This window comes from Micrasema longulum, unplaced genomic scaffold (assembly GCF_059751315.1).
Source record: "Micrasema longulum isolate JH-2025_06_02 unplaced genomic scaffold, ASM5975131v1 h1tg000406l, whole genome shotgun sequence".
Taxonomy (NCBI): domain Eukaryota; kingdom Metazoa; phylum Arthropoda; class Insecta; order Trichoptera; family Brachycentridae; genus Micrasema; species Micrasema longulum.
Window position 1 is genome coordinate 1,292,975 of NW_028277606.1, and position 17,803 is coordinate 1,310,777.

General features: G+C 31.6%; 1 protein-coding gene across 3 annotated transcripts in view; it reads left to right on the top strand.

Annotated features, from left to right (window-relative positions):
* The window catches only part of LOC148281813 (cytosolic carboxypeptidase 1-like), a 205,160-nt gene that overhangs the window by 174,835 nt on the left and 12,522 nt on the right, over window positions 1-17,803 (top strand). For all 3 annotated transcript variants that reach the window (XM_088226090.1, XM_088226092.1, XM_088226091.1), the window contains one exon: window positions 494-581. In XM_088226090.1, the coding sequence (XP_088082216.1) occupies window positions 494-581 (88 nt within the window). The remainder of the gene's footprint in view (window positions 1-493; window positions 582-17,803) is intronic.

A 17,803-nucleotide genomic window follows, 5' to 3' on the forward strand; every position in this document is an offset into this window, starting at 1 on the left:
GGGTCATACGCCCTGTAAATGTCTTGACTTCCATATTCCCTTCTCAAAAAATGTTTTCCTTCTCTGTTGCAACAAAATAAAATTATTATCAATCCGTGACAGTTAATTTAATAAACCTGTCGATTGGTTTAAAATAATTAATTGATTTAAAAGTTTTAAAGAATGGTTTCAAAAACGACCATGTTACCTGCTAGTCGTGTATTACACGACACAATATTTTCATAGTAATCGGATTATTTTTCTGATTCGTATAACACAGCTTTTAGGCTGCAATAAAAGCATTCGGTTGTTTATTATACGTTGCAAGTTTTTGCTATTTGCTGGATGTGCTACAGCTGGGCGGGTCAAGCGAGCCATCGCCGTCGCCAGGCCCGGCCGTTGTGAATCCACAAATCAAATATGATTTACCATAACTACCAGCAACCGAACTGTGAGAAGCGTTCTGGGTACACTGTTCTTGATGCTCGGTGGTGATGGCTCTCTCTGTTTACAGTTACAGATGCGGCCTGACTAATGAGGACCTCAACAGGAGGTGGAGCAAACCCAGTCCGGTCCTGCATCCCGACATCTTCCATACGAAGGTAAAACAAAGACCAAATTCTAATTTATTTTATATGCGGTTTCTGGTTATCTCACTAGGCACATCATCATCATCATCACTCCCTTTCAGCACCTAATGGTCCATAGGGCACTGCATAGGTACACCAATCGCAGCGTATCTTGATCGTTTGTGTTACATGAAGGCAAGACGATCAATCTTTCGCTTCAGGTACCAGTCCAGGGGCTATGAAATATTTTCAGCTTAAAAACACCCTTTTAATTTTTTTATTTTTTTTATTATTTTTTTTTATTATTTTTTTTGTTTTTTTTCTATAAACAATAATAAAACAGAGTATTGAATAAATAGAGCATAATTACATATTAATAGAAAAATAGTAAACAAAAAATCCCACAAAGGCATGGCCTGTTCGTGGGTATACAAGAAAATGTTAATGAATTTTTGCTCCTGTAATAAATAATGGACAGTTATAATAGTTTTGTATAACATAAGAAAGAAAAAATAAAATATTCTGTAAAAGATAATAAGGTTTTTTTTTATAGTAATTAAAAAGGGAAATAAAAATATTTTTTTAAAAAAACACAAAAATATTCCTTATTATTAAAGGGCAACAAAATAAATCAAAGAAAAAAGGGTTCATATCTTTAGTTTGAATCCAGGATAGTGAATGTTTTTTAAAAGAAGGAAAATTTTGAAAGTCTGGAATCAATTAAATATTATCAGTAAAAAAAGAATTAAAAATTTTAAAAATAAATATTTCATGTCAATCATCTCGGGAATCGAACCCGTGACCTCTTGCGTGTTAGGCAAACGTGCTGACCATTACACCACGAAGCCGACAAGGTACAGTAGAAGTCCAATCATCCGAACTCCGACTATCCGAATCGCTGATTATCCGAATCACTTTCAGAATTTCATTAAAAAAATTAAGACGGAAACGTACTGAGATTCGCAAAATAACAACTTGGCTGCCCGAAAACAGATGATGACAGTCAAACAGCTTACTTTGACCGAGATGTTCATCAAGCAATAACTTTCATTTACAGTACGGTATGTACATGCTTTACTAATGTACCGCACTTTTGACTACGCTTAACTGTTGCCTTTTCATTTAACTAATTAAAAGCTCATTTTTCATTTTCAATAATTTATTTTCATTTTCAACAAACATAATTAAAAATTAACAAAACCCCACCCCCTCCATCACACATTTCCTTGCCCCTTCCACCCGACCCTATCAGTACCTAAGTACTTATCTGTGTATATATTTTAGTTTAATTTATATTTACACCTGATGATGGGTAATTCAGAATACCTGAAACTAGTTGTGTTATAATGAATTAAACTCTTATGTGGTAAAAATTACGAAGTGTTTCGTTTTAAATAAATTGGGAAATGGAAGTTCAGAATAAATTCAAATATATTCAAGAGTCGTGTTTCTTATAAAATTAATTGTGAGTCAGCAACTACTCAGCTTTACTTACCTTGTTTAAGGTCCCGGTTTCAATTCCATACAATCTTGACCAGGAATATCATTTGGCAAATGTATTTTCACTTCTGGTCTGACATTTGGAACATAAGACTGATCATCTTACCTTCACGTAATAATTTTTCAAGATACCAGTATGCTTCCGATTGCAAATAAGAAACGTGAAACAAATAAAATATTGTTAAGACTGCCAAATGCCTTTATTATTTTGCTATTTTATTTATTATTGTGGGTGGAGGATCGGATCTTTAAAGACGATGCAAGAACAACTTGTGCATTTAATGTTACCTAATATACTATTTTATCAAATTTCTAAACGGATATTTCTTCATATCATTTTATTTATCTGCAATATTGCGAGCTGAAATTCACCCCGGGCTAGTCTGTATTTTACATATTTCTACAGAAATCGCCATGGGCATAAAAAGATCTAGTCTGTATTATTTATTTATTGATTTACACGCCCTACGGGCTTTTACATATATTAAAAATTACATTCAAGTGCAGCAGTGAAACATAAGTATGTAAATTTAGTTAAAATTAAAGATAACATAAGAAAAACTAAAAGATACAATAATAAGTAAAAATAAGGAAATGTACCAACATAGGTATATGGGTACATAGAAAAATATTGAACAAATTTACATATGAAAACATACACATATACATACACATACATATGCATACATACACACACACATATACATACATTCATGTACATATATATACATATACATACACATACATGCACATACATATACATACATATAAGTTTATACATTATTAAAGAGATACGTGAGAAAAAAAAGTCAATATAGAACAATATTAAGAAATTTTATACAAATTAATTTATAACCTTTTGAATACTTAACCTATATTTATATAAAGACAGACGAAATATATCAACTTCACTATACTCGTTACCTAGCCGGTGTAGTCTAGGTATTGGTGAATTGTAATAATAATTGTGACTGCCAGGAGATTAAAAAAATAACGTTAGCTGCCGAGTATTTCGTACAGGTACTTTTAAGCTGATAACACTAGTTAATTCCGGGACGTCCAATACGCCATTCGCTATTTTATATAAATATAATAAATCATTTATAATTCTTCTTTTACAAAGAGTTGACATATTTAGTGTGCATGATAAATTATATTATGTATCTCATACATAATAATATCATTGTTTTTTGTAGAAACCTATTCACACTCGTATATCGAAGGTAGATGCGCTCTCGGTTTTTAGTTTGACTTTTAGAAATGTGTTTTGACCAGTATTCATTATCAAAAATACGTAATCTGTATTAGAAATAATTTATTTGTCGTTCGGTGGTATCTTATTATGGAGCTGTCAGCCAACTGCAACTTTCGGACTTATTTTTCTTGCATTCTGTTGACGATAAAATAAATGTCAAGTCAACACCGATGCATTTGTATTGAACAGCTTTAATTAATAATAATTTACACAGCGGTTATAAATAAGATGAATACGATTTTTCGTTGATCTCTCTGCATCCGACATTTGTTTGTTTTAATTCTTAATCACTAAATGAACGCAAACTTGTGGTAAACAATTATCAATCATATCTTATTTTCTCTATTAAAATATTTTATATTTTCAATACACACTCGGTTAACGCATTAAAATGTAATCTCACTCGTTATTTTTTAGAAAAGGAATTAATTTATTTTAAAATATATTATTAAATTTAACTTTTTCTTCTTGGATACGTATTTTTGTTCATTTCTTTATTTATAAATTATACATTTGTGGACTTCGCCAAATTCCAACTTCTTCCAACTAACTGATAAAATTAAGGTGTTATTACGATTATTTAAGCTTTCATATTGATCCAAAAAACGTATTATTTATAAAGTATTATTGTAGCATTATTTTTCTTTTTTATTATTACCCAGCTAAATACTAGCCACTTTATGTTTACGTTAAATTATTCTCAGTTTTACTTTGTTATATTTATATTAACAACATAAGATTTTCTCACTTTAATTGTTATCTTTTATTTGTAATCTATTTTTTTTCTTTTTTTCATAAGTGATAAAACAGAGTAAAAAAAAAAGCATAATTACATAGCAATGAAATACATATTAATAGTAAACAAAAAATCCCACAAAGGCATGGCCTGTTTGTGGGTATACAAAAAAATGTTAGTGAATTTTTGCTCCTATAATAAATAATGGACAGTTATAATATTTCATATTGAATTGTGTACTGCTGTGATTATTTGTGTTAATTTTTTTATTGTTAAAGGTTCTTTGAACCGTTGATAAATAAATAAATAAATAAATATCAATTTGGCCTAATCTAATACATGACGATTTTAAATATTGGGTAGATTCATTACCAAAGTAAGACTAAACTAATGGTGATTGATAGAGCGAATAAATTTCATTCATCAAACGTATTAAATCATCTTAAAAAAGCTCACGACCTTGTCTATTTGAGCTCAAACATCAGTGACACCGGTGGTTGTGAGCGGATCACAGTGGCTGAAGGTGCAATGGGCAGACTTGTCAAGATATGAAAGGATTTAAGAATTACCAAAAATAAGAAGGTGCATCTTGTCGAGACTCTGATTTTCTTCATATACCTATTTGAAGTAGAAACATGGAAATTGAGAGTCAGAGGGAATAAAGATTGACGCCTTCGAAATGTGGTGCTGGAGAAGAATGCTCCAGATTCCATGGGCGGCGATGCGTACAAATGTGTCATACTGAATTGGAGCTACTTAATTAAAATGAACGCTGGAGTCTTCAGTGACTGATGCTCTTCGCTCTGCCCAGAACAGAACTACCTGGAGGTAGACCACGAAAAAAATGATCGAGTACAGCCACCGTCTTCAGTCATGAGGGAGAGGACTAGAATGGGATACCTAATATCGTGTTTTTTTTGCTGACTTGTTTTGATCTTCGTGTAAAATAGAAGATGAATACGTTATTCTTCACTTTTCATTAACTTTGAAAAAAAACAAATAAAAATACGTCTAGTTGATGTCATTTAAAATCTTAACACGGATGCTGTAATCCTAAGTACCACGAATTAGAATATCTAATTTACATTTAATTGTTTACTCGTTACGAAGAAGTACATGTCTACTAATAATTATTTGATGATTCTTTTTTATTATTTATGATTTCATTTGAAGGTAGGTACCCGAATATCAGCTACGGTCAACGCCCTTGTAATATTGTTTTATTCTCTGCTTCTCTTTATCCGTGCACCTTGGTATTTGATTTAATTTTTCGCCCACACAAATGCTAGGTGATACTTACGTGTGTGCTTTATGTTGCTAGATGGCAGATAGGCTCTCTCTCAAAACACATGTTGCAAGTAATTAAAGATATACGCGTGCGGCAACCATTCCGTGATAAATGGTAAATCCATTGTGTTCTATGTAGCAGTTGGGTTCTTCGCTGATCTTCAATCGATTCACGCGATGAAAAGGTTAAGATATTGTATACGCCCTTAATTACAACGTACCCATAAACTCCTCTTCTTGATAAGTAAACTTAACATTTATTTATGAATTTTCGATGCCAACACATGTATGTGTAGAGTAGTCCATAAATATTGTTCCGTTTTCTTTTGTAGTTTCAAACTGTACATAATATTATACGAGTTTGGCTGAGAAATGTGAATCAAATTTTCGTGTGATCCAGAAACCACTTATGACTATAATGTTCGTTCACTGTAGTGCATACCCTGAGCGTACACGAGTATTTTACTGTCAACATTCATATTTGACGTATGGTAGAGGAGAGTGGCCATGAATGAGACATTTTCGATTCAATCTCTCTACCTTTTCTCCTTAAACGAAATCACAAAAGGAAAACGTGGTTTTTCGTTATAAAATCTTTATGTGACAAATATGCCGTACATTGTTTTCAAATAATTTAAATTTTAGTACATACAAAATCTATTTAAAAATTATTTTAATATGTCCCATTCATAAACACCTTCCCATCAATGGGACACTAGTTAGTATACCTTGGATAGGATATATTTTATTAAAATACAAGATCAGTGTTTACACCTTCACATAATATTTAGGCGCGTGTGTAGGTACATACTTTCATCTTTATATATATATAATTATTATGTATGTGTGATGTCTCTAAACTCCTCCTAAACGGCTTAACCGATTGACGGGCCGTTTTCAGCGAAATGTAGATCTTTGCGCCGCGCGTGTTCGTAGATATTAAATTTTTCAATCAAATATGTAAAAAAAAAATTAGAAACATAAACCTTTTTTTCATCAACCTACCAGAGTTGTATTCGACGAGAATGTATGTACAAACAAAATGGAAGGATGTTGTTTTTTGTGTTTAAAAAAGTTTGTTTTTGTATGTTTACAAACAACATTCGCTTTTTATGAATCCCAATTAGATTATTTCTTTACATCTCTTATAATTTCTTCTCATTTATTTTTTTTACTTGTTTTTTTTTTTAATACGAAAATAAAATTGACTGACATTAAATATGTTTTTGAAAATCGTATTCATTAATAAAGTGCACCCCTGTTGATGAGAAGAGCTTAGTTTGACGTTTGCAAAAGAATTCTGTATTTGAAAATTTATTATTTTATATTTTTTAAACCATAAACCAGTACCGAGGTACCTGCTCATCAATGAAAAGTCTTTTTCCAAGGTAATAGCAGGCAAACTAACGTTCAGGCAGGACAACATCTGTCGGGTCCGCTAGTTTTTTATAAAATTATAATTGCAGTAGAAACATTTGCTATTAAGAAATAAAAATAAATACGTATAACTATGAAACAGTATATTTAACAAAACAATCGCAAAGCATATTTAGTATGTAATGCGTATCCATACTTAAATATCTGTTAAAGGGAGTTTTTTTAATAGTGTAGTTAAACAATATATATTACTAGAGAAAACTGTCTAGAAAAAATATTTAAAGAAAGAAATGAATTTGATTAGAATACATTTTTGCCAAAAAAAAAACAGAGAACATAAAATCCCAAGATTTTTATGGGCCCGAAGGCTTTATATTTTAAATTCGAAAAATTGCAAAACACTACATTAATTTATATTCTCCAAACAAATTACGGCAACAAAAATTAGTTTTTTACCCAAAAAACTTGAAATACATTTAGCTTGCTTCACTGCCGGCAAAGAAATGCGGTTTATAGCAGAGGTGGTTCCGTAGTATGTGAATAAGTGCAGTGCACTGCCAAGTAAAAATATGTGCAAACAAATTAGTAATTTTATTGATAGTAAAAATATGTTATAGGTAGCTACAAAAAAACAGGGATTCGTTGCAATATTATACTTGTAAACATCATAATATTCAATACTAGCGCCAAAAGATCTAGCGAGATCGACTCTAGCGGACGATTTTCACATCTTGTCTACGCATGCGCAATCGTCCCTGTGCATGTTCTGTTTTGCTCAATTCTTTACCCTGAATTTGTATGAAATATGTAATTTCTCCTAAGATCGTCATTTGAGGGAGATAGACAACGCTTCATACTGGTAAATCGTGCGTTAGAGGGAGAAGATAATATACATACTCCGGGCATTGCCAACGCATGCGCATATTTGAAGTTTAAAGTGCGTTTGCAATGTCACTTTGAACATGCGTAATGACATGATATTAGTACGAATTTAGTTTATTTAGTATCCTATAACGTGCGTATGATGTTAGGCAAATTTAGAGTTCTTAGTTCCGATGCGCGGACTCTCATTTGTCATACCATTGCCCGTTTATCACGTCAGACCTGTCATATTGTTATAATATTATTTAACTTAATATACAAGTTACAAGTTGACAAAATGTAAAGAAATGCACTGCCAATGTTTTTGGTCAGGAGCCGCCAGTGGTTTATATGTAAATCCGTTTTTTTATCGTGATGCTGACGTGGCATGTTTTTTTCATATTTTTATACAGTCGTTTTGGCTGGGAGACGATTATCCCATTTATAAGCACTCTCCCCTACCAACATGAAACTGCATAATTTTAAAAACGGTACTTAAGTGTGTATTTCCCAGATTTTTTCTAATTGAGCTTTTCACAGGGTCAACATGTTTTTCAATTTGTTTTTACATTGTATTTCATAAATTACCTCGAACGATTTAGATAACGCAACCATATCTCCGATTAAAATGTCTTATGCATCATCAGAGGAGCATACGAAATTGAAAAGGTTGCACCAAATTAATCATTCACAATTATTTTTTCTTACCTTAACCCACGCGTAATTTCACAAGCATATAACGGGGCTAGCTAAGCAGTCAAGTTTTAAATATTTGTATTATAGTTTATATACTTGTATGTGAGACCCTCAGTATCAAAGATGGCCAAACAATCCCATACCTATTTTCGGGAAAATTTCTAAAATCTGTAATAGCTATTTTTAATTGAAATATTTACGTAAAATATTTTTATTTGATTATATTTGGTACCATCAACAATTTGAACAATAATTAACCTAAAGGTCAACATAACAAGGAACGCTATTAGGAAAGTATTAAATATGCAAACTTATAGCATAAAAAAACAAATACTGATTTAAGTCTACTGAACACTTTATTTCATTTTTACAAATATAAAAACAAAAATTTTGTCACAATTGTTTCGCCTTGTTAGGGCATTTTCAAGCGAATGTCCTTATATTATAAGTTTCTATATGGAGTTATACAAAATAAACACCAAATCAATCAATATATTAAATATGCAGTTGGCCGCTTTTGATACTATTTTTAGCGTTTAGCCATCTTTAATAGCCTCATGTATGTATGAATTTTTTTTTAAATGATTGTTTTATTTGATCAAAATTGTATTGAGATTTTTTTTTTTTTTTGTTTAAATTTTTCATGGATCAACCCTTACGGGTTACATACATTTAACAAAATATTTTTACTTTATAATTTACATTCTACTGTTAATAATAATATTTTTAACATCTTTTGTAAAGGTTGTCCGAGTCTTTTGTTTAGTTTTGTCTGGTAGTTTATTCTATAATTTCAGTCCATGGTTTATTAGACAGGCGCCGTGGCGCAGTTGGTTAGACGGCTATCTGTGAAACTGGCGTCGCGGGTTCGATTCCCGCCAGTTGCAAGAAAAAAATCCAAGAAAGATTTTTTTCTCAATTAGTCTGGGTGTTGTGGTGTATTTTTCATTACCTTCTTCCATATCCCTCCTATCCCACCTGCTGACAAGCCTCAAAATAGAGGCTTAGCGGGTTATTCCTTTTAAAAAAAAACAAAAAACATAATATTAGTCTCGATTGTCCTTTTCTCGTTTTAGAAGGTTGTATATGATATTTTTCTGATATTCTCGCATTGTGTTCATGTTTACTAAAGTTTTTTTCAAGTTTTAATTCTTCGTCTACAATGACATCAGTGGCTAACTTATGAAGAAATTTTAAGGATTCTAGTTTAAAGAGTTCAGTTACATTTATGTTTAGTTTGTTTAAAAAATTCTTCAGTTGCTGTTAGATAGGGTAGTTTGGGGGTATAAATAATATATTGTTTATCTGAAATACAGTTTTTGATCATTGCGTTGTATTTTTATGTTAAAACACTGTACTAACTTATGACTACAATAAATATTATTGCATTTCGATATCTCTGTCTACACCAATATTGCACATGGAATTGTCGAGGAATAATCGGCAAGAAGAAAATAAGTGTATGAAATGAAGCCAGCGTACAAAGATAAGAATGGAAGAACCTCTCTTCCCACTATGCCTGCCCTGGGGGGAGACTGCGTGCTCGTTATTTAGTTACTTATTATATTCACAATATTAATATTTATTATTTTCCAGCCCAGGTTTTCGTCCTAAGTAGCGCACTGCACTAAGATGGCGGACGTTGTTGTATTGTTTTTATTTTTATTTTATTGTTTGACTTTCCGTTTATTTTACAGCACTTGCATGTTCGTACCTTGTAACTCACCTCGACCGCTGATTGAGAGCTCCACGCCTAATATAATATCACATTAACGTGTTGTACGGAGGTACTATTAGCGCTTGGTTCTTGAATATCGCGTGTTGTATCCGTTTTTTCTGTTCATTTTATTGCGTGGTTTATTCCACGGTCTTCTCTGGTAAAATGCTATTTTTAATACATAAATCGTTTTAGTCAGGCGAAATACCACACTGTGTTTAATAAAATAACAATAGACATTTACATATATATTTTTATTATTATTTTTAATTTAGAAATCGGGCGCACATAAACATATTCTTATTTGTGCTCTAATAACAAGTAGTAAGTAAATATATCGGGTTGTGGTCCCGTGGCTAGGGTCTCGGACTCGCGGATCAAAGGTCCGTGGTTCGAATCCCACTCTAGCCTAACTTGATTTCCATGTTCTAATAGTGAGTTATTTACAACTCGTTTAAAATGAGCTTCAAAATTGAATATTTGGGTAAATTGTAAGAACGCATATACTTGTTTTTTTGTTTTAAAAAACTAAAAAAAATATAATATGCACCTAATCGTAATTCTACCCTGATGTTTTTTAAAAAATTAGTTTCTTTTCAAGTTCAATGGGGAAATATTACTTTTCTAACATTTTTAAAGATATCAAGGTCTATGAAATACTGTCCAGTAAAAAAAAGTGTTACTTATTAGTAGCATAAAAATATTTTTATGAATTTCCGCAAAAACGGCCATTCCATTCTATTCCTATGAAAACATTTCTCCTCTGTATCCATATTGATTTTCAAAATACAATTTATTATTCTAAATCAACAATATTTTGAGTTTGTCCAAATTTTTGTAGACAAGGACTGGATTCAACTCCCCGGGGAGCTGTTTATATTAACATATTACAACAGAGATGAAGAACATTTAAGAAAAGATAATATAGAAGTCTAGGCATCTACAGGGCTTATGACCTGTCAATGGCTGGTTTATGTGGCCACTTTACACACTGTGTAACATTCACCATTCTGCCTATATTTGAACATCTATATTCCTTCAATTCAAGTTGAATCCAGTCCTTGTCTACAAAAATTTGGACAAACTCAAAATATTGTTGATAAATTACCTGGTCCACGAAGAAGTATAGAAATTGAAAAAAATAACATTTTAAGGCGTTGCCTAGTATGTAGGTGAAATAATTCAATTAGATGAATCTCACCCGCATAAATAAAGGTTTCAGCTCTTTAACTTCACAAACATCAACAGATGAAAGAATTGAAGGAATATGGATGTTCAAATATAGGCAGAATGGTGAATGTTACACAGTGTGTAAAGTGGCCACTTAAACCAGCCATTGACAGGTCATAAGCCCTGTAGATGCCTAGACTTCTATATTACCTTTTCTTAAATGTTCTTCATCTCTGTTGTAATATTCATTGTTTACCTTTAAGACTGAAAAAGCACACATTATGATAAAACTGTAAATACTTTTAAATATCATTATAAAATACATAATTGACTGCCTTAGAACGGGGAAGCTATCCCTAGTTAGGCAGTTTAGATGAACCAACAGCAAAAATAAAAAATATGTATGCTTACTTTTACTACTGAATTAATTTGTTGTATAAATAATTACTTGTATATTGCTGTAATAAATATGTAAAATAATAAAAATAAAAAATTTAAAAATTTTTTTTTAAAAAACTTTTTTTAACCTAACCTAACCTAACCTAACCTAACCTAACCTAACCTAACCTAACCTAACCTAACCTAACCTAACCTAAAGGTCAACATAACAAGGAACGCTATTAGGAAAGTATTAAATATGCAAACTTATAGCATAAAAAAACAAATACTGATTTAAGTCTACTGAACACTTTATTTCATTTTTACAAATATAAAAACAAAAATTTTGTCACAATTGTTTCGCCTTGTTAGGGCATTTTCAAGCGAATGTCCTTATATTATAAGTTTCTATATGGAGTTATACAAAATAAACACCAAATCAATCAATATATTAAATATGCAGTTGGCCGCTTTTGATACTATTTTTAGCGTTTAGCCATCTTTAATAGCCTCATGTATGTATGAATTTTTTTTTAAATGATTGTTTTATTTGATCAAAATTGTATTGAGATTTTTTTTTTTTTTTGTTTAAATTTTTCATGGATCAACCCTTACGGGTTACATACATTTAACAAAATATTTTTACTTTATAATTTACATTCTACTGTTAATAATAATATTTTTAACATCTTTTGTAAAGGTTGTCCGAGTCTTTTGTTTAGTTTTGTCTGGTAGTTTATTCTATAATTTCAGTCCATGGTTTATTAGACAGGCGCCGTGGCGCAGTTGGTTAGACGGCTATCTGTGAAACTGGCGTCGCGGGTTCGATTCCCGCCAGTTGCAAGAAAAAAATCCAAGAAAGATTTTTTTCTCAATTAGTCTGGGTGTTGTGGTGTATTTTTCATTACCTTCTTCCATATCCCTCCTATCCCACCTGCTGACAAGCCTCAAAATAGAGGCTTAGCGGGTTATTCCTTTTAAAAAAAAACAAAAAACATAATATTAGTCTCGATTGTCCTTTTCTCGTTTTAGAAGGTTGTATATGATATTTTTCTGATATTCTCGCATTGTGTTCATGTTTACTAAAGTTTTTTTCAAGTTTTAATTCTTCGTCTACAATGACATCAGTGGCTAACTTATGAAGAAATTTTAAGGATTCTAGTTTAAAGAGTTCAGTTACATTTATGTTTAGTTTGTTTAAAAAATTCTTCAGTTGCTGTTAGATAGGGTAGTTTGGGGGTATAAATAATATATTGTTTATCTGAAATACAGTTTTTGATCATTGCGTTGTATTTTTATGTTAAAACACTGTACTAACTTATGACTACAATAAATATTATTGCATTTCGATATCTCTGTCTACACCAATATTGCACATGGAATTGTCGAGGAATAATCGGCAAGAAGAAAATAAGTGTATGAAATGAAGCCAGCGTACAAAGATAAGAATGGAAGAACCTCTCTTCCCACTATGCCTGCCCTGGGGGGAGACTGCGTGCTCGTTATTTAGTTACTTATTATATTCACAATATTAATATTTATTATTTTCCAGCCCAGGTTTTCGTCCAAAGTAGCGCACTGCACTAAGATGGCGGACGTTGTTGTATTGTTTTTATTTTTATTTTATTGTTTGACTTTCCGTTTATTTTACAGCACTTGCATGTTCGTACCTTGTAACTCACCTCGACCGCTGATTGAGAGCTCCACGCCTAATATAATATCACATTAACGTGTTGTACGGAGGTACTATTAGCGCTTGGTTCTTGAATATCGCGTGTTGTATCCGTTTTTTCTGTTCATTTTATTGCGTGGTTTATTCCACGGTCTTCTCTGGTAAAATGCTATTTTTAATACATAAATCGTTTTAGTCAGGCGAAATACCACACTGTGTTTAATAAAATAACAATAGACATTTACATATATATTTTTATTATTATTTTTAATTTAGAAATCGGGCGCACATAAACATATTCTTATTTGTGCTCTAATAACAAGTAGTAAGTAAATATATCGGGTTGTGGTCCCGTGGCTAGGGTCTCGGACTCGCGGATCAAAGGTCCGTGGTTCGAATCCCACTCTAGCCTAACTTGATTTCCATGTTCTAATAGTGAGTTATTTACAACTCGTTTAAAATGAGCTTCAAAATTGAATATTTGGGTAAATTGTAAGAACGCATATACTTGTTTTTTTGTTTTAAAAAACTAAAAAAAATATAATTATGCACCTAATCGTAATTCTACCCTGATGTTTTTTAAAAAATTAGTTTCTTTTCAAGTTCAATGGGGAAATATTACTTTTCTAACATTTTTAAAGATATCAAGGTCTATGAAATACTGTCCAGTAAAAAAAAGTGTTACTTATTAGTAGCATAAAAATATTTTTATGAATTTCCGCAAAAACGGCCATTCCATTCTATTCCTATGAAAACATTTCTCCTCTGTATCCATATTGATTTTCAAAATACAATTTATTATTCTAAATCAACAATATTTTGAGTTTGTCCAAATTTTTGTAGACAAGGACTGGATTCAACTCCCCGGGGAGCTGTTTATATTAACATATTACAACAGAGATGAAGAACATTTAAGAAAAGATAATATAGAAGTCTAGGCATCTACAGGGCTTATGACCTGTCAATGGCTGGTTTATGTGGCCACTTTACACACTGTGTAACATTCACCATTCTGCCTATATTTGAACATCTATATTCCTTCAATTCAAGTTGAATCCAGTCCTTGTCTACAAAAATTTGGACAAACTCAAAATATTGTTGATAAATTACCTGGTCCACGAAGAAGTATAGAAATTGAAAAAAATAACATTTTAAGGCGTTGCCTAGTATGTAGGTGAAATAATTCAATTAGATGAATCTCACCCGCATAAATAAAGGTTTCAGCTCTTTAACTTCACAAACATCAACAGATGAAAGAATTGAAGGAATATGGATGTTCAAATATAGGCAGAATGGTGAATGTTACACAGTGTGTAAAGTGGCCACTTAAACCAGCCATTGACAGGTCATAAGCCCTGTAGATGCCTAGACTTCTATATTACCTTTTCTTAAATGTTCTTCATCTCTGTTGTAATATTCATTGTTTACCTTTAAGACTGAAAAAGCACACATTATGATAAAACTGTAAATACTTTTAAATATCATTATAAAATACATAATTGACTGCCTTAGAACGGGGAAGCTATCCCTAGTTAGGCAGTTTAGATGAACCAACAGCAAAAATAAAAAATATGTATGCTTACTTTTACTACTGAATTAATTTGTTGTATAAATAATTACTTGTATATTGCTGTAATAAATATGTAAAATAATAAAAATAAAAAATTTAAAAATTTTTTTTTAAAAAATATATGTTAATTTCATATATTTTTATCCGTATTCGTAGTATGTGATATTTCCCTTTGTTTTTATTCTACAATTTGGTATTTTACATCTATATAACAGTGCGTTTTATTTTTATCTAGTTACGAGTATCAGAGACACTAGAAACGTCTTCAGTTTTACAATAGAATGGTTTAAGTCTATTAGAACAGATATTATGTTAATGCTAATATTGATATTGACGAGTCGGCCTCGTGGTGTAATGGTCAGCGCGTTTACCTACCATGCAAAAGGTCTCGAGTTCGATTCCCGATATCGTTGATACGAAATATTATTTTCAAAGGGTGTTTTTACAATTGAATATTTCATAGTCCTTGGACTGGTACCTGAAGCGTAAGACTGATTATCTTGCCTTTATGTATTCAAAATAATCAAGTTACGCCGCAATCGGTGTACCAATGCAGTGTCCTATGCACCATTATATTTGGAAAGGGAATGATGATGATGATGATGATGATGATGATAAATATTGATACTATTATTAAAATAGACGCACCGTATCTGAATTATGCTATTTACATAAATTATTAAATAATAAAGTAGACTCTTTTAACCTACTCTCCAAAATTAATCTTAATGTCCCCAATCGCGTGACAAGAAATAAGTATTTATTCCATCTGCCAGTCTGTAGCACTAACTATGCACAATACTCTTTTCTCTATCGTTCTTGCTCTAACTATAATGTTTTTTTTTTCATCTATTGATATATTTTACATACCCCTTAATTTATTTAAAAATAAATTAAGACTTATTATTTCTGGCTGCGATACGATCCCACTTACTATTTAATGATGCACCCTCCTGAACACAAACTCAATACACATAAATAATACACATAAACACATCCTTTTGTTGTAACACAATTTAATAATATGTATGATTTTTATTTAGAAACTTTGCTGGTCTGTCTTTAAACTGTTTTTTTTTTAATGTTATTATATCATTGTCGACTGTTTGTTTCTCTAAAATAAATAAATAAATAAAATGAATATAACATGTTGAATCGATTTATTTTCATTAAATATGATTTTAGTTTAAAGTTTTATATTACCTACTAGACTAAGTAATTTTAATAAAAATGGGTACTAAAAACACGGCTTTTGCACCTCTAACGTAAGTTACTTTCTTAACGATTTTCGCGTAATTCTTAGAATGATGTTATTATTTCTATCACAGTATTTATGCTATTGTACGATATAAATATAATATGATTGTATTAGAAGTGACGTTACCGCTACAGTGACCGCCGAAAAGCACCGTTTATTTTTTAATATCACGCGTGTCACATTATCTTTTAATTGTTCCTCATTATTCAGCACTACCACAATACAACATTCACACATTGTTGGGAATAGCATCAAGAGCGCAAATCGTGAATACATTTAAACCATCAAATCCATAAATTATATCAAAATCGTGAGATATTTCTTGACTAGGCACTACCGAGCATGTGATTTTCCCACAAAACAAATAATAGACGACTAAACCCATCGCACTCGGCTCTGAATAACTGTCGGTAAAGAAATTACGCGGAAATAAAAACGCAACGGGAAAAGGTACGAAGTTACTCCTAGCCGCGTGCATAATATTGGAACAGCTGTTCGTAGATTATATGCCGCCGGGTACCGGGTACTTAGTGCCGGGGACGCTTCAGGAAGCGAGGTTGCTCTCCGCGCTGTGTCGCCTGCCATGTCCGTCCGCGGCAGCGACCTCTGCATTCCTCCGTAATCTGTATATTTCGCTACTATTAGCCGCAGCCGCTGTGCCCGACAGCTCGCCAACAACGGCGGGCTAATGAACGGATGCAGGCCCATCACCGCCGAGAGATAATCAACCTGGACTTTATTATTACCAGACAATCCGTGTTATGTTATATTTCGTCACTTTGCGGATGTTATCATAGTGCACGACGCGATGCTGGCTCTGATTTTTTCCGGGAAACTGTACATACAAAAAATAAAAATAATATTTCGCGTGTTTCTGTTCCTCCTGAAAATTTCAACTAATTGACGGACAATTCCTTTTTTTTTTATATCATTTTTCTTAGAATGATGTTTACCAAAGGCAATATCCTATAATTCAATTTGATCTTTTAGGTACTACTAACCATATTTTCAGCAAATACTTACCTATAATTATGTTGAGTATTTTACAGACTTTTTTTGCTGAAATGTGATTTCTTAAAATATTATTTAGCGTAATAGTTGTTAGTTTAAATGTAAATATAACAGTAAAACTGTTTAATATAGGTATAACATACAAGTTAATCAACAGGGTCCGCGAAGTCATTATACCTAATACCTACCTACAACCACTTTTGATATTGAAGTAAAACTAGACGACTTTACCTTTATTAATTATAGATCCTTAAAAACTCCAGCTTTCACTAACATTATACCAAACATTTTTTGCATTTAAAATATTTGTGCGCCCCTGTTAATCATCATTGTAAATATAAATTATTTTCAAAATGACCACAACCAAACAGATTTACGCTAGGTTTCTACTATTAGATAATTTCGTGAAATCTTTTGTTATTTATGGCACTTGATCTTGAGTATTCATTTTCATTTAACATGAGAAAAAAAATAAACTCTTTTAGGCTATATTCTGACAATAAGTTCGGAAAACACATGATTTTGCCATTTTAAAACGCTTTTCTTTCAAAGTCACGCAGTTCAAAAAATAAAATGAATAAACATTAAATAAAAACAATCAGGTTTTTAGGCATCACATCTGATAAAAAATATATTTAAAAGTTATACGTAACTAAAATATCATTTCTTTTCGACCGGCATGAAATCTGGACTAAAATAAAGTACACTGGTACTCATATAAAGACGAAGTATTTCAATAAAATTTCTTCTAATAATGTAAAGTTAAT